Source organism: Furipterus horrens, unplaced genomic scaffold (assembly GCF_987537825.1).
Source record: "Furipterus horrens unplaced genomic scaffold, mFurHor1.1.pri manual_scaffold_5, whole genome shotgun sequence".
In the NCBI taxonomy this organism is placed as follows: Eukaryota; Metazoa; Chordata; class Mammalia; order Chiroptera; family Furipteridae; genus Furipterus; species Furipterus horrens.
Genome location: NW_028327175.1, coordinates 193992387 through 194010367, shown reverse-complemented (window position 1 = coordinate 194010367; position 17981 = coordinate 193992387). Strand labels below are relative to the sequence as shown.

At 40.0% G+C, this 17981-nt stretch overlaps 1 protein-coding gene across 3 annotated transcripts in view; it reads left to right on the top strand.

The window, feature by feature from the left end:
• Positions 1–206: 206 nt before the first annotated feature.
• The window catches only part of RAB11FIP2 (RAB11 family interacting protein 2), a 34169-nt gene continuing 16394 nt past the window's right edge, over positions 207–17981 (top strand). Inside the window, exons 1-4 of one of the 3 annotated variants that reach the window (XM_090278674.1) lie at positions 207–1231; positions 6643–7085; positions 7803–8271; positions 9178–10147. In XM_090278674.1, coding sequence (XP_090134800.1) covers positions 879–1231; positions 6643–7085; positions 7803–8271; positions 9178–9211 — 1299 coding nt within the window. In that variant the 5' untranslated portion in view covers positions 207–878 and the 3' untranslated portion in view covers positions 9212–10147. Of the gene's footprint in view, positions 1232–6642; positions 7086–7802; positions 8272–8640; positions 9049–9177; positions 10148–17981 lie in introns of those variants that run through there. The other 2 variants (XM_090278672.1, XM_090278671.1) reach the window with 2 other exon arrangements.

The following is a 17981-nucleotide window of genomic DNA, read 5'->3' as shown; positions in this document are numbered from 1 at the left end:
CTGTGCCAGGCCTGAGAAGCGAGCGCACACCTACCCAGGACGCGCCAAGCCTCCTAAGGGAGCTCGCGTTGTGCGCCCTCGGTCGCCACAGCAACCAGGGAGGTGCTGACCTCTGACCCGGCGGCCCCGCCCGGCCCCGCCCCGTTGCGTTCCTGAGATCAACATGGAGATGGACAACCCGGAAGTGCCGCTGCTGCCGCCTCCCGCCCGGTGCTAGGAGCCAAGGGCCCCGCGGGGCCGAGCCCCGTACCCGCTGTCCTGCAGGCTGCGGCCTGCCGGAGCCGGGGCCGCCGCGTCCCCTGCCCCAGGTCCCACTCCACCCCGAGGCGACCCGCCCCGTCCGGGAGGAGGAGCCGAGGGGAGTGGGAGGAGGAGGGAGAGGTTTGCGAGAGGGAGCGAGGCCGCGCGAGCCGCCGGCGGTTCGTATTACCGGGGTCGGGAGGAGGAGCCGGGCCGCGCTGGCAGGCTAGCTCGGGGCAGGCGGGGCGGCCCGGAACCGGGGAGGCGGCGGGGGCCTCTGGTCGGCGGGGCGCGGGGCGCGCTCCCCCCTCCGCAGCCCTCCGCTCGGGCCGTGGCTGCCAGGCCTCACCTGCCCGCAGGCCCGGAGCCGCCCGCCGCTTCCGGCTTATCTCTGGGGCCGGCGCGGCCAGGTGATGGTGGGCCCCTGTGCTTCTGAAGAAAGGGGACCCCCCCAGAGCGGCCGTGCCTCGGGGCTGCGCCCGTGAGGCCCCTTCAGAGGAGCCCTGGGGAAGCTGGGCAGCTGGGAGTTTGCCCGTCTCCGTTAAGTGCCCTTAGGATGCAGCGATAAGGGACCAGGCTCCCCCCCGGGAGGGGCTCCGCCTGAGATTGGGAACCCGGGGCCGAGAAAAGGGGGCAGGATGCTGCTGTCCGAGCAAGCCCCAAAGTGGTTTCCAACCCACGTGCAGGTCACAGTGCTCCAAGCCAAAGGTCTCAGGCCGAAAGGCAAAAGTGGCACCAATGACACATACACTATCATTCAGCTGGGCAAGGAGAAGTACTCCACCTCTGTCGCCGAGAAAACCCTGGAGCCCGTCTGGAAGGAGGAGGCCTCCTTTGAGCTCCCTGGTTTGCTCATGCAGGGCAATCCGGAGAAGTACGTCCTTTTCCTCGTGGTTATGCACAGGTCCCTGGTGGGGCTGGATAAGTTTTTAGGGCAGGTGGCAATCAATCTCAATGACATCTTTGAGGACAAACAAAGAAGGAAAACAGAGTAAGTTATGTAAAAAAAATTTTTTTTTTATTTGGGGGAGCTTAACTATTATCTTATTGATGGATTTTCTGTTCTTGGAGATTATTTGTATACTAGGGGCATGGACTGAAATATGACCCAGTTTGAAGCACCCATATTTGCATGACTTTGAAGTAAAAATAGCCCTTGTGAAGAAGCATGTTTAAAAAGGAGTCTTTAATGGTCCCTGACTCTCATTTGTTTGAGGTTTTCATTTGAAATAATTGAATGTTTTGCACTGGATTTTAAGTAAATCCGAACCGTTTCGCTCCTTATAACAAGATTGGATCATAGTGTTGACCAGCTCCAACAACATGTGTGTGAATTGTTGTGTTTAAACGTAACAATTTCCCGGGATATGGAATAGCAGAAAACGAAATCTGCCAATATAGTGTCATATGTACGTTGAACTCTGAAGCTGTTAAAAGATAAATTACCAAATTGAGAACTCATTATGTCATTTCAACATTACAAACACAGTGGCCTTTATTTGAGTGCAACCATTTTTCAGGATAAGTACATCTTGATGGAGTCTCAAGCTATTTAAGGGAAAAAGAAGTTTTATAAGTATGTACAAACATCCTCAACCTTGAATACACTAACGTTTTCCTTTGAATTTACAATGTATTGGAGCTGGTGTGTTACTTCGGAATTAGCTCTGCAAAGCCAGTGTGTTTCCACCATATTCAGTGTTGTCGGCGTGGAGACAGTGGTTCAGTTCTTGTGATGAAATGATGTAACGACATCTTCAGTGGAAGAACATGGCTTTTCAAATATGACTTTTGAGCTTAGGAGAGATATATTCTAATTTTGAAAACCATAATGTGAGTTGACACTAGGATGTTATGTGTTTAATTGAAAAATAGTATGTTTTCAGAGATAGGTATACTCACCTCTTCCTTAAACAGGATTTTTCTAATTTGCGAGAACATGATAATTGATGGAATTAATGCGAGGAAAAATACAGGTTGAGTTTATAAGAGGAACTGAAATTTCCAAAATAACTTTGCTGTTTATTTCGGTCATAACTGAAATTTACTTACCCTTTTAGAAACTTTTTTATAATGATAACTTTCTTGATGTTTATGTTAATTTCTTATGTTTTAAAACAGCCACCTCTTGGGTTTTTTTCTATGTATATCTTTCTGCAAGTTTCTCTTGATTGGAGTTTTAATTTTTATTAAAATTTTTTTTTTTTTTTGCTTCAGGTGTTTACCTAAGACTTAAAGTGTAGGGTAAAAGGGTAGCGAGATAAGAACTATTAGGAATGCAAGACAAACAATGGTAAATATTTAGATGAGTTAAGGAGATGAAAATACTGTGAGGAAAAAAGCAAGGAAAGGGTTTTAAAAAGTGTAACGTTGAATATATGTCAGTGATTTTAATGAAACTGTTTGATACCTGCCAAGGGGTATTCCGTTTCCTCTGAGGAGTTCATCAGATTTAAATTGAAAATGGATACTTATCAAATAATTTGTTTCACATTACCGATTTCGGGTGACACTTAATATATAATATGCAAAGTGTTTTGAATGTAAACTTTTAAGTATATTGTAACCTCAGTGTTCATACTGCATTGACAGTACTCTTACTGGTGATGAATGATGTATTACAGGCCTTCTCTGAAATGTCAATTTTCCAAGTGAAAGTAGGCCCAACTGTGAACCCAGAGGTTCTGAGAACAAAATAAGCTTTTAAAGTTGCATCTTGTTTTACTCCTTATTTTGGTCAACATCATAATTATAATACATTTGGCTGTAAACAGTGATACTGCAGTCTCCCTATAGAAATTCTCTATTGGCTACTATATAAAATTGGTTAGGACTTTTTTGGGGGGAAATGCTTTAAAGCGTTATCAACAGGGCTTGCAGCGTTATTGCTTTCAAAGTGATTTTCATGTTATTAAATACCTAACATTTTCTTTCTTTGTGGATAAATGGGGACCACATATTTGATGAGGTATCTTTTATTGGTAATATTTCTAGTTTTTTAATATAGTTAATAGTTTCCTTTTGCGGCACAGCTGTACATGTGGCACAGTAAGAGACAGACTTGAGCCACTGGTGTATTGCAAGAAAGATATTTAATATTCTGCACGTTGCTGAACCTTGTCAGCATATTCCCAAGTGCTTTTGAGAAAACCCGTCTGAATGATGAAGGTTACCAGCTGAGTTAGAAGTCCCATGAAACTGCTGGGTGTGACACTTTTTACTCTTGACACTGAAGACAGGTATTTACAGCTTGTCTTCCAGCTGTGTCATGATAGGCAAAGAAATGTGACAGCCAAGACTATTATTTAACTTATTTTTATACCTTTAAATTCAGTACCTTTTTTTTTTTTTCTTTTAAGGAGAAGTGGGGAAAGGGGCCTGAACCTGCACACTTTCAGTGGAGCCTAGTAAGAGAACTTCTGTATCTCCCACTTTAATGGGTGTCTGCGTTGGTTCTGGCATGAGATTTAAGGAAATACTACAATGTTTAATAATAGAATGGTAAAATTGTTCATGCTGTTATGTAATGTCTATTGACTTTTTTTTTTTTTTTTACAACAGAAGTGGGTGATGTTGATTTTTTTTTTTTTTTTTTTTTAATGCTCATGAAAAGTAATAATAATCAGAGTCCCTGGAGTTAGATATGACTCAAACACATGCTGATTTTAGGACTTTTGTGTGCGTCTCTGCAGTGCACCTGCGTCCTGGCCTCTGGCACCCTTACTGCCAATCTTGTCCCATTTCTGACCACACAGCACCAATTGCTTGGGAATAGTTCCCACATGTGTGGTAGTTTTTGAACATGGACCTGTGCCCACTAAAAATTGAACAGAGGCCATATATAGCTTAAATCCAGCACTCAAGAGGTGAAAAAAATCAACATTAATCCACTAAGCCCCAAAAGCTGTGTCTTCGTTTTATCTTTTTGAAGCCTGGGAAAGCAAGTTTTATCTTTGGGATGATTTTTGGAGGTCTCATTAAGACTTCCCTGTTCTACCACTCTCAAAACAAGGCAGCTAAGCTATTAGTCATGCCTATGTTTTAAATTAGTATATTTGAAGTTCTTTGCAGGTTTTTTTTTTTTTTGTTATTGAGGGGGATAGGAGGAGTGTGGGAAATAGTATATTTACAGTTTGTATTCAAGCACTGACTTGCTTTATTCTTTAAAGCTCATCTAAGTCTCTAGTGTTCTCTACCAAAAACAAAACAATGCAAAACACATACACATGTTATAGCTTGGCTGTTTTAAGGATACAGTTCTGCAAATAATTCAATTAATGTTTATTTAGTGCAAGGCAGACTATCTTCATGGAGTTTGCACTCTAGCAGTAGGAAACCTGCATTGCCTTCTTCTTTGGCTGTCATGTCTCCTGATTAAATAAATAGTGTTCTGTAATAGGTGACCATCTACACGTTTAATCTTATTAACATATTTGGTTCATCACAGAGGAAAGAACTTATTTTCATGCAGATGTTACCCATCAGCTTTGGATGTTTTCTTTATTGACTTGAACCTGACATTGGACGTTATTTATATTCTCTGTGCCTCATTTTCCTCATCTCTGAAATAAGAGTGTTAAAGTAGATGATTTATTTGGTCTTATTAGTAAAGTTCTGTGAATTTTTATTACCTTCACCATTTATTGGGTTATTTTATTGGTGTTTTTTTTCTTTCTTGATTTGTTTTGATTTGCTATACACATAGAAATCCTACAGGCGTGGGTATTTTTGTTTGTTTGTTTTGTTTTGTTTTTGGTACATTTCTTACAAAGTGTATTCACCTATTTTCTGTAAAGCCTGAGCCATCACAGAATATTTCTGTAGTACCATTCATAAGAAGTATTTCTTTCCCATTGAAAGTGGTTCTGTTTCCCAAAACTAAGTTAATAACTGGGTATATAGCCTTGTTTCAATTCCAGACTTTTCATGTTCTCAAGTCTGTGTTTTAGGTTCTCTATTCCACAGAGTTCATTGCTGTCATCTCTGCATCTTTAGATTTTACTGTTTGCCTCAGATAAAGGATTTTCTCAGTTTAGGGTAAATCAGGTTAATGCTTTCTATATTATAAGCTATTCTTTAAAAAAAAAGTTGCTTGTTTTGATGCAGCTAAGATCTTACTTGATTGAATTGCTCCAAATTAATCAAGAAAGTACTTCTCTTGAGTGTTACTTGCTAAGATGTAACTGACCTATATGGTATGTGCCAGTTTTTTCTCCTTCCTGGAAAGACCTGTGAACCAGCCTTGCACATGATATGTAGCAAATATATCTTTTTCTGGCATGTTCTGTGGATAACAATGAGGGAAAAAGCTAATGTAAAATTAGATCCCAGTTCCTTTGTAGCTAAGAAAATTTGGGACACTTGATTAGAGCTGTATTTAAATAATAACCTGTCCGCAGGAATGAATATTGTGCCTCATTGTTAAGTAATGTGAAAACATTGTAGAAACTGTCTCCTAGGCTTGATTTTGCAGGGTTGGTTTTTTGGGGCTGTTTGCCCTATAAAATGACCACTAGTGACACTGGCAACTGGAGACTTTCTCATGGATAAAAATACTAGGAACAAAAGCAACTTTGTTTCTTATTCATCATTTGACAATGGGCATATCACAGCAAAATGACTCAAATCGTAATATTTGGCTCCAAGTAAAATGATTTTTATTCAGTATTGTCACAGTAGCAATAGTAAATGAAACAAAGATTGTAACAGGAAGCATTTACACTTTTTTTTCCTTTGAAAACTCTTTATAAGATTTATTGCTATTTTCACTTCCTGTATTTTATTTATTTTTGCATTTTTTTATTCAGGAAAAGGCTTTGACCCATTTTATATTAATCCAAATTACATCATGTGCAATTTTTATAATTAGTAAACTATATGTAATGGTTTCCAATATTAAGAAAATTCTTTTAATAGTTTTTATGGAATACATTTTTGGATGGAGCTGAATATTTATTTATTAAAAATACGGCCATTTATCATTTTATAGGTCGTATTGATGAATTCTTTCAGAGCCTGTACCTTCGTGTCTTTTAGCTTTACAGACTATTTTTAGGAAATTAGCAAGACTTATCCCAGATGGAAACATAATAAATAGCTCTCATTGGTAAGGATTTTTGATGTGAATGATTTTCAAATCATGAAAGAAAAGGTTATCTGAAAACCTTTTCAGACTTACTAAAGACCCATTTCTTTAGTATATGTCACATCCCAGAGACAGTGGTAAGTTTTTAAAAACTAAGCAGTGAATAAAGCCAGAAGTCCCCTGGTTGACATGTTCTTATCCACTGCATAGACCGCCTTCGTGTATAGTAGCTTCACCTAGGAAGCTCTTTGTGTACAGCAAAGCTTGATATCCTCTCTTCATTACATGTTACAACCCAGTTTTTCTTTCTCTTTAAGGTGGTTTAGATTAGAATCCAAACAAGGAAAAAGAGCCAAAAACAGGGGTGAGATAAAGGTCAATATTCAGTTCATGAGGAACAATATGACCGCAAGTATGTTTGACTTATCGATGAAGGACAAAACAAGATCTCCTTTTGCAAAATTAAAAGATAAGATGAAAGGTAGAAAAAATGATGGGACATTTTCTGATACGTCTTCTGCAATCATTCCAAGTTCTCACATGACTGATGCCAACTCTGAATTTTCAAGCGGTGAAATACAGATTAAATCCAAACCAAAAAAGCCTTTCCTTTTGGGTCCTCAGCGACTCTCTTCAGCACATTCAATGTCTGATTTAACTGGGACTCACGTATCTTCTGAGAAACTGAAGTGTGGCCCCATTGGTCAAGCGCATCTTCTTGGACGCCAGATAGATTCCTTTGGAGCGGTTCCAGAAAGTGGTAAGTGACACATTTTTTCTACTTGTATCCTCAGTGGCCTGAAATACCCTTTATAATTTTTAAAGTTCAGCTTCTAAAATTAGAAAATAAAAATTACAGTTTCTTGATAGTATTTTCTAAATTTAGTGATCGAATATTTATTGAGTATCTACTAGCCTCTAAATTGCTAGGTTTGTTAAAGGCAGAACCTGTCTGCATTATTGTACTTATATTATTAGATAATAATAAAAATGAGTCCCAGTCACTGCTCATGGACTGGCTTCATTTTTTTTACCGCTGTTGCTGCCATTTGGAAAGCCTGAAGCATAGGTGAATATTTCATTTAATCAGAAAGTTCCTATAAAAAACCTATGTTCGGAAGTATTGTAAAAAAGTAAATTTAATACTAATGATGAAAAAAAGTATTGGAGAATTTATATCACTGTCATGCCAAGTAGAACCTTTAGTTTTGACATTATGGTTTGTTTATGTGGTTGTTAACTTTCCAAACTGAGTAAATCACTGATTGTCTATCAGTATACTAATTATTATTAGCCTGCATACTTCAGAGTGCTATCCCACATCATTTTAGGATTGTTTTCTTTGATTATTTTAAAGGTTAAAACTTTAAATAGCTAATTGCTCTCATTCTAAAAGCAGCAGTATGCACACAGAATGTGTCAAATAGTGTGATGTAACGTGTCACTGATTATGTACTGACTACAAAATTGTTTGCAGGAAGTCTCAAATCTCCACACAGAAGAACATTAAGCTTTGATACTTCTAAAATGAACCACCCTGACAGCAGAGTGGACGAAGGCGAATCGTCTTTCGGAAGACAAAATGACCCATTTACAAATGTGACTGCTTCATTACCCCAGAAATTCGCAACACTGCCAAGGAAGAAAAATCCATTTGAAGAAAGCACTGAGTCCTGGGACAGCAGCATGACTTTATTTTCAAAATCCACTGAAGTAAGAAAAGAAAATAAAAGAGAGAAAAGGGAGAAAGTCAGCCTGTTTGAAAGAGTGACTGGGAAAAAAGACAGCAGGAGATCTGATAAGCTCAACAACGGGGCAGCCAGTAGCCCTTGTGACTTGAAATCACCTAATGCATTTAGTGAAAATCGTCAGGACTATTTTGATTATGAGTCAACTAATCCGTTTACAACAAAATTCAGGGCCTCAAATATAATGCCATCTTCAAGGTAAGCTTAGCATGGGGGAAGGTGCACTATTTTGAAAAATACTATACTTGAAAGTATCAAATACCCCTTTTAAAAATACTCGAATGTTCTAATTTTTTTCAGTTTACTTGAAAGCAATTCTTATCTTATTTTTATAATTGATTTTGGAGTCAGACAGTGTTGCATACATCTTTGAACTTTTTAGTTTAGGACGAAAGATTCTTCATCTCTACCCTAGTCTATGTGTACTTAGGCGAGTCAGAAGCTCACCGAAACTTACAGAGAGAAGGGCATAACTTTTGATGAGATGTGGTGAGAGAGTCACCAATGAGTGTTCATTCAAGCCAGAAATGGGAGTGATAGGTTGTATTTCTATATATGATTTTCCAGGAGTGAGTCTGCGGCCTCTCTGGAGAGGATTAATGGACCAATAGCAGCCCATAGGCTATTCTTTAAGAAACACTGGTTTAACCCTGGCTGGTGTGGCTCAGTGGATTGAGCGTCGGCTTGCGAACCAAGTGCCGCTGGTTCGATTCCCAGTCAGGGCACATGACTAGGTTGCACGCCAGGTCCCCATTTGGGGGCACAAGTGAGAGGCAGCCACACAGTGATGTTTCTCTCCCTCTCTTTCTCCTTTCCCCTCTCTCTAAAAATAAATAAACAAATAAATAAATTACTTAAAAAAAAAGAAACACTAGCTTCAGTATTAATGATTTTCATAATAGAGCTTAACCTTATTTCAAATGGCTATATAGAAGTAATTTTATTTGTGACTGTTTATTGGAATTCAGGGACCCTTGTGGGTACTATAAATATATCAAAGAATATATAATGATTTAGAGTCATAGACATAATCACTATCATGATAAAGATTTTCAAAAGTTTATTTCTCAGTTATGTGTATGATAGTACTTTTCTTATTCCTAGTACAAGCTGGATCTATATAACTTTAAGATTATGAACTTCGCAGAAGGAAACCTCAAGCAAAGATTAAGATGGATTTATTGCCCTCTTAAGCAGTTACCAGAGAAGCGCGTGGTAAAATGCCGATCTCAGCATCTCTACCTTGGAAACAAGGGAAATAATTCCTACTTGGTAGGATTGGTTGACAATAAATGATAAATTAAGTACAAGGTACAAAGCCAGGCCCCACATAGGGAACCCCCAAAGTGGTGGCTGCTAGTATGTTTTATATATTTTGTGTCAAATTGTACTAAAAACAGTGCTTTGCTTTGTCCCACTATAATCATGACGTACAGTGTTAACAGCCCCCCTTTGTCTGCACACTCCCACCTCTCCTGGAACCGAATGGCACATTGCAACATGCGGTTAAACCTTTCAGAGGGAAGTGTGCATTTCTTTGGTTTTCTTTTAGCAATAAATGGGCATTTGCTGTGGCTTTAGAAAGTATTAGTCAGTTTTCTTTATAGACTATTCGCCAAAGAAATACCTTTTTATCTTACGGCATTAATATTTTATTAAGGAGCCCACAGTTTTGATATGCTGTTCTCAAATATTTTATTTTGGGATTTTACATAGTGTACTTTAAATATTGCATTTGTTCCTGAATTGCAGGTATAGTAAACAGAAATCCATTTTCTTTTTTCCCTCCTTTATTGAACTTTTTTTTTTGAAGATTGTTTAAAAACCACTGTCTAAGATAACTTAGAGATTGTGCAATTTATATTATTTTAGAGTCAAAGAAAATGGGAAATGGTAGGAAGATAATGTTTTTAAATTATGACAGCGTATGGAAACTAGGAATCCTCGGACCTTTAATTGCCCTGTACTTGGGCTGTTTACAGGGAATGCCACGGATTTAAAAGTGTGGCATTTTGTCAGGGTTAGGTTTTGTTTCGGGTTACTTCAATATCAATGCATCTTCTCTCAAAATTGGAGCTGTTTCATGTTATATGTATAAAATGATAACAAGCATGTATTTAAAAATATAGGTTTTTAAACCTTCAGGCTCTCTTTTTTAATATCCTTTCGTCTTCATATTCTGTGAGATGCCAGAGATGACATGGCCAGAAACCTTTGTAGATTCCTGGAGGTCAGTGTTTCTTCTTGTGTCATAAACCATCTTTGGGGTCAATTCAAAGCATTTGCAATAAAGGAGCTCTGAGCAATAAGATTGACTATAAGTAGATCCAGGAAGAGAGTACAGTGCACATTTTTGGAAAGCAGCTTTATCTGCAGTGGAATTCGGGAGGCTGTACTGGAGGTAGCTTTACCAGCAAACCCCTGTTTGTGCTCCCAGTGTCCTCCCTCAGTTAGATGGGACCGTTTAGGTTCCTCACATTAACATCCAAACCGAATGCACTTTGGAAGCTGTAGACTCACATCACTAGGACACACGCTGTGAATTATTTTTTTTCCCCAGTAGTGCTAAATAGACCCTATTCACAGAGTTTCCTGGACTCTTGTGACTGCAGTTTGTGAGGATGCCCAACAAAGTGAAGGTAAGACGCGAAGCCATGGGGCCGGGTTTTGCTCTTGTGGCTGAGCCGGTGCCCGAGCACTCTTACTACCCTCTGAGTGAGGAATGGGTGTGAGTACAACTGGAGAAGTCTCCTAATGCCAAAAAAAGGTGAAACACCGAGGAACACTTTCTTAGAAGGTAGGGTTTTTATTTCTTAGTGTCAGTAAAATCCACCTGAAGAAATCAGCTTGTAAATCACAAAAATACTGCACCATTGCTTCTGTTCCTGGAATAGGTTGCATAGGTAGTCTTGCATGAAACTGATGAAGGAAACGAGTTAGGCTTTTTGTGGGGTTACTTCCACAGAGCGCAGGGCTCTTTGAAATGCCTTTCCCCGAGGTCGCCAATGCTCAGTCTCTGACCTCTTCCAGGCCCCTCTTTTGAAGTCCCCCTCGTTCTCTGGGGGAGGCGGTTGTGCCGCAGCGTTTTCTTACCCGTCTCACTTCCTGTGTTGTCCCCTTGTCCACTCTGTTCCCTCCCGCCACCACGAGCAGCCGAGGGTAGCGCCTGCATGTCATTCGTCTTTCTGCCCTCGGTCTCCGGCAGGACGCTTGGTAGGTAGCCGGGGTTAGAGAAACACTGTTGCGTCCGTGGACACGGAAGAACAGTCTGACTTCCTAAGAGGCTGTGCACTTCCCCGTCTCCTGCTTCCAGCCGCGGGTGGGCTGCGGCCGTCTCTGCGATAGACGGAGAGCAGGTGCAGAAAGGCAGATGTGCGCGTTTTTATGCACAGCAGAACATGGGTTAACACCCCGCGTGAGTTTTCAAGGACTGGTAGAATTTAATATTCCTACCCCACATAGCACGTTGCTGGAGTTTATTAAGAGGTCTGTATTAGAAGAGGTTATCAGTCATAATAACCCCAGATGTCAGTGGCATGTTACCGCGGGCGTTTGTGGCTCCCTGTGGCACAGCCTAACTCCCTGAGATGGGGGTGAGAGAAGTGGGTACTCTGCCCCCCACGTGACTCAGGAGCCGGGCTCCTTCCTTCCTGGGACGCCCCCATTTGCTATACGGCCTCCGAGGTCATGCCGCAGGGATAGAGAGGGGAGGGTCACGGTGGGACATCCTCATGTGAGCCCGGCCTGGCAGTGCTGTGTACCACCTCCCGTCTGTCCCGCTGGCCGGAGCGCCATCGCCCCCCGACTTCAGCGCAGTTCAGCGGTGACCGAGGGGACTGAGCGGGGTGTGGCGCGTACCGAGTGCTGTGTTGGCTGCAGACGCTGGTTCGAAGAAGCCTGGGTGCCTGCCTCTGGCACGCCGCAGAACCCCCGCACACGCAGGCACAGGGAGTGTCGCTGGAATGATCATCGTTTCACTGGTTTGACTTGTGTTTTAAAATGGCTTTTACTCTTGGTTTTTAATGATAAATCACAGGTAGTTTAGCATCACCAGAATCAACTAATTTGTGGTGTGCTTAACCCCACAGTTTGTGACGTCATGCTGTTTTGCACTTCAGGATATAGTTTTCCAAACACAAATGTACCTAGACGTTTGTTATGCCATTTTCAATACCATGGTCTCTCTGCCTCCGTACCCTAAAACTGGGGGGCTGGCAAACCAGACTTGGGGTCTCAGTCTGGCTTGCTGCCTGTTTCTGTAAATAACCGATTTATGGCTAGTTTCGTGCTAGTTGAATAAGTAGTACAGACTGTATAGCCCTTCAGGCCAAAAATATTTATGATTATTTGTTTGACAGAATTAGTTTGCTGAACCCTGTACTAGCTGACTGGAGATCTTTGAGAAGGCCAGATTAGGAACAACCCGGGTCCCTGAATGTATGGAAGGCTGCCTAACCAAGGGTACCAGTTGAACCTTGTCTGAATGATGAATTCTCGGAGTATTACCGAAATTTTTATTTACTTATTTATTATAGCACTTAACATGATTATTATTTAGCACTTAGGGCACAGGGGCCATAGTAGTACCCTTTGTTCCATGGTTTCTTGTTCTTTTGATTTTTGTTTTTAATTTTATTTATTTATTTTTAGAGAGAGGGGAAGGGAGGGAGAAAGAGAGAGGAGAGGGAGAGAAACATCGATGTGAGAGAGAACACCCTGACTGGAGGCCAAGCCTACAATCCCGGCACATGCCCTGACCGGTAATCGCACTGGCAACCTTTCGCTTTGTGGTCCAATGCCCAACCCTTTGAGCCACACTGGCCAGGGCCCTTTTGTTCAGTTTTAAAAAGCCTAGTTCAAAAAAAGCTAAGAACCAGTCATTTGCAATACCAAATCCAAACTCTTAACATTTTTCAAGGCTTATTATGTCTTAACTGTACTATTTTTTTTTTTTTTAACTATTCCTTATTTCTCTGTTCTTGGTCACTTAATTTCCTTACTTCTCTACCCTAAGGCCTTTTTAAGACTTCCTGTCTCCATTCTTTGGCTCAGCGGTAGAACAGGTAGAACGGGTAGAACGTACTCTGAATCCACCTGAGCGTCCTAAGCCTATCTACCCTTGATGCTAAAAGCTCTAATTCTCTTGGTAATAATGTGATGTTTCCCTTTGGATTTCTGCTGATACGGAAAAACGTAATTGCTGTACCGTGTTGACTGTGTCTTGGTCTCTCTCAGTCCTCCTTCCTAAGGAGTACAAGCTTCTTGGTTGTGCCAGGTCTTCTTCAGTGCCCCACAGAACCTAGACCAGTGCTGGGCATCCAGGGCTCCTGGGGATTTTTAAAAAGCTATGATTTATGGTGTCCTCCCTCAGACTGCATTAGAATTTTTAGTGAATCAACATTCTTAAAACTTCCCACCGATTCTCAGACAATTTAAACATCGCTGATCTAAATAAAATCATTTCTTTCATAGGAGTTCAGTAAGTACTTATTGATGAACAGGAAATAGGAGTTACGTTTGTATTCTCATAGTTGAATAGACAACTTAGTCACATTCGCTTTGCTTACAGGGTCCTGAGTAAGGCAGAGGGCATGGTAAGAAGACTAGGTTGACAAAAACTGATGTGAAGAGGAATATGAGATTTGGCCTTACTGCTAAGAAACATCTAAATTATAGTAGGCATTGAACATGAGGCAGAAATGTCCAACTATTAAATACTGATGGCATCTGTGGATGAATTATTTCTCAGGAGTCAGGTAGAACTGAAGAACTCTTCGTGGTTAAGGGAATTCATTAATATAAGGAGAATATTGGTTGCATATACCTTATTCTGAAATTTAAATAATGTAACCAATAATATAAGCATACTCTGTGTGATGAGCTAATGTTTAATGTTAGAGGAGCAGGTTATCAAAGAACTGGAACTTAAGGAAGGTATTTCTGTCAGAGAATTTGGGGGGAGTAACCTGTTTGTGACTTCCACAAAGAATGTGCTTCCCCTTCCTTCGTTTCTGCCCCATTGTAGTTGTGAGTACCCTGTAGCGAGTACTCAGGCGCTCCATGATAATGGTATGTGTTATAATATTACTCTTGATATTATTGATTTTATTAAGAGCATATATGCACATATTTCCATTTGCAGTATTTGCTGTGAAAGAATATGTCTTCTACTTAGCTGGTGAACTTCGACCAGTCATTTATTTTTTAGGGCAGTACAGAAATAGTGTCTAAGATCAAATATTATTTCTCAGTGATATTTTATAATTTTGTATAATGTTGTGCCGTCGCCCTTTGGGATCATGCTGACCTGCTTCCCTCTTTCTCTTTCCTCCCTCCCTCCTTTCTTCCCTGCACTAGTCGCGTCCTGTCTATGGCGGTGTCACACCTTTCTTTGAAACTACAAACATTGGTTACCTGGACTGTATGTTTAAATGTGTTTCTAATTTTCACAAATCAAAAAAATCACCATAGGTTTAAAAGCATGGGACCGTTATTATGAAGTTATATAACATGTGCGTAAAAAATGATAGACTGTTTACTGTAGGCTTACAGCTTAATTTTAAAAGTTATAGTTAATGATCCTAAAGAAAAGATCCTTTTCTTAGCTTTAAAGCCTTTATTTATATAATGCTCCTTATGGAGATGTTTTTTTTTTTTTTCTTATATAAGTTTAAAGCTCAGTCTTTGGCATAATAAACCTTAACACGCATAAAGTTTATTTTAATAGCAATACTTTTTGTTCATAGTCATCTAGTATTAAAGATAATTTGTGTGGTATTCATGGCAGGCCATAAATCTTTTACACAGCTGAAAATTTGTACCCTCATTTATGAGGCAGAAAACAAAACCTTCTGAGATGACTTTTAGCTCCATTCATCCATTAGTGCCCAGGGATTTACAGGATGTATCCAGTGAAACCATGACTGGGAACGGGAAATATGCAATGTGATCAGTTCCCACTAACTAGAACTTTACGCTTAACTCCCCAGAGACTACTTGAAACTTTTTTTACCCTTTGTCATCCTAATACTCATTATAATAGCTCTCATTAATTGGTCCATTTCCCAATGGGTTAATTTGCAGATACCAACCATGCCATACTTTTGCTAACTCACTAATGCAAATTGATATTTTTAGACTTCAAAATTGAAAACATAAAAAGCTCTGTAACAGAAAAGACAAACTTGGCTAAGTTATTATTATTTTGAGCTGAGAGATTGAGATACAGAAAGACTCCGTGAGAGAAGAAAACAAGCAAAAAAAAAAAATCCACAAAAACTACTGTAGACTAATAAACTGATGTGAAAATTTCTCAATTTACAGCACTTGACAGGTGCTAAAAGAAAAGCATCTTTAATTTTAATGTGTTGTTAGGACCTCTTTAGAGAGACTGTACAAGTTATTAACAAGGTCCTCTGAGACAGGAGACGGGTAATTAACAAGACCTATGGAGATAGAGCTTAGGTAATTAACGAGCTCTTCGGCACTGGACAGAGGAGAACACATAGTGAGTCCAATAGTTAAAGAGAACAGGTTGTTATGATACAATCGAATTCAAGATACGGGATGTAAGACCTCTGGAGCTTTCTGATAGGAAGGTATTGAAAGTATGTTCTAGTGACCCCAGTGCACTGATTTTTGTAAATCAATATGTAATTTTTTTTGGTTTAACTCGTAATATAGCATTTAAGAGGATTATTTCTTTGTAAAATCCAAAAAGCAGGAAAGCTCGTTACATGTAGATTTATAATCTTTGTCCATTGTCATTATCGAACATGTGTATTTTGAGAACAAAACGTACATTGGAAAGGCATTATATTGTTTTGGACATTTACTGTTCTGTTTATTTTTTTCATCTCTGGCCTGTTGGCTCACGTTGCCTATTCCAAGCTGATCTTGCTTTTCTTACCCACTTGAAAAGTGCCAGGATCTAGGCCAGAGAGGAGATTGCCCTTCACCACTTTGGCTTTTACTCAGTCTGCACAGGTTCCTCCGGTCATACTTCTAGGGTACCTTCAGGCCTGAGACTTGATATTCCCAATTTCAAGTATTGGGTGTAGTTATCGCCTGTGTAAATTTGAAATTGTTGGGCTGTGAATTGAGTTTTGGTCCAGAAAAGTCCTACAGTCAGCAAACCGTTATTATAAACATATTACATTCTATAAGGATTAAGAATATAAAGAACGCCCTTGCAGGTCTCCTGCTTTATTCCCTTGCTTCCTCAGTGTGGCCACTTCAGTCCAGCAATATGATTTTTTTTTCTGAACTCCAGATCTTGTGATCAAATGATATTTCCATTTTCATTACTTTTGAGAATTTACTGTATGCATGGAAATCAGAGGTTATGGAGATATAAATCCTGCTCTCAGAGCACAGAGAAGCAGGCATGTAAATGTCAGGTCTGAATTCTGTGCTAAGGACCGGACATTCTACAGGCATTGGGGAACCATAAAAGCTTTTTAAATTGGATTGTAATATCATCAAAGTACTGTCTTACAGGACAGCCCTGTAGCATGGGGGTCCCCTGGGAACAGGAGTGGACAGGGAGAGGAGAAAGGCTGGAAGCAGGAAAACTGGTTAGGAAGTTAGTGTGATTGTTGAGCTGAAAGCTGACGGAGGTTCCTTGGCAGGGAGGATGGAAAAGAAGAGAGAATCTCTGACACGTTTTTCTGGGCTAAAATAGGCAGGACTGACCCATCCTTTTGGGTGTGTGTGTAGAGGGGCACTGGGGCATTGGTAAAGGGGAAGGAACGATGAGGATTGTTCCAGGGGTGTGTCTTCTGTCTGTGCCCTGCATTAGATGAAACACACGCAGCGTTGTGAAAACCGTTACAGCCATGGCAGGTCTGTCGTCTCTGAACCAAACTGGGCGTTTTAGTCTTGATGGAGATGTTTGAGTTTTTTGTTTTGGTTTTTAATGAGATGCTATATTGTTTAGAGTTTTGTTTCAGAAAAGAATTACGTGTTTTGAGTTGATCAAGGCAAGCAAGTTAGTATCAACATGGTCAAATAGCTCTTGGGAGTTTGGTTTTAAATACTTGAAACACACTTTGGCTTCTCTTAACACAAGAATGCAAATGTCTGTCATTGTTTATGGAGTGAGTGCCTGTAAAGTTTGTTCACCCTAGCACTGATGTTACCACATATACTTCTCTCCCGTGGTTTTGGCTTTACCAAGTCCCCCGTTGGACCCTTTTTTTAGTTTCTCACTAAGAGAATGACTTCTCTTTCTTCTGTGGACACGGTTTTCTGGACCTCCTGCTTCTGTGTTTACAACATTTCCTTTTGGTCCACTATGACCATGTTACCTGTGATGATGATGATGATTTTTTATGACAATAAAGGTTCAACTTTTGGAAAACAGATACTGTTTTTATATATTTACTACATGGTGGTAGTGTAACCTGTGGCCAGGGTGTTTTAAATAGCTGCTGGCAATAGAAAATGAAGCAATTAACTTGATTATGACATGATTTTTCTTTTGGGCAAATGTTAGGATCCAGACATTTGACATTTGTCTTCTTGAACTTAGATTTTAAGGATAAATTATTGTTCTTTGATTTTATGTGTTAAATGTAATATAGTATTATATTACATAATTATGATACAATGTAATTGTATAAATATTAAAATATAGAAACATGTATTACTATTAAATATTATACATCAAATACAGTGTTTCTATGTATTTTATGTATCTTTTTAAGCCTAGAACTCCTTCTGATAAAAGTGCTAATACTGCTTAAATAGCAATCACACATATGAGCTAGGCCTAGAATAAAACTTAATTCACATTGCCAGAAAAGTTTTTCTAGCAAACGTGTACGTAGAGCTCTACCAGGACAGGGTCAGGGTGTGGGCTGGAGAAGTGATTCGTAGAGCACTGGCAGCCACACAAGCTGGGCAGG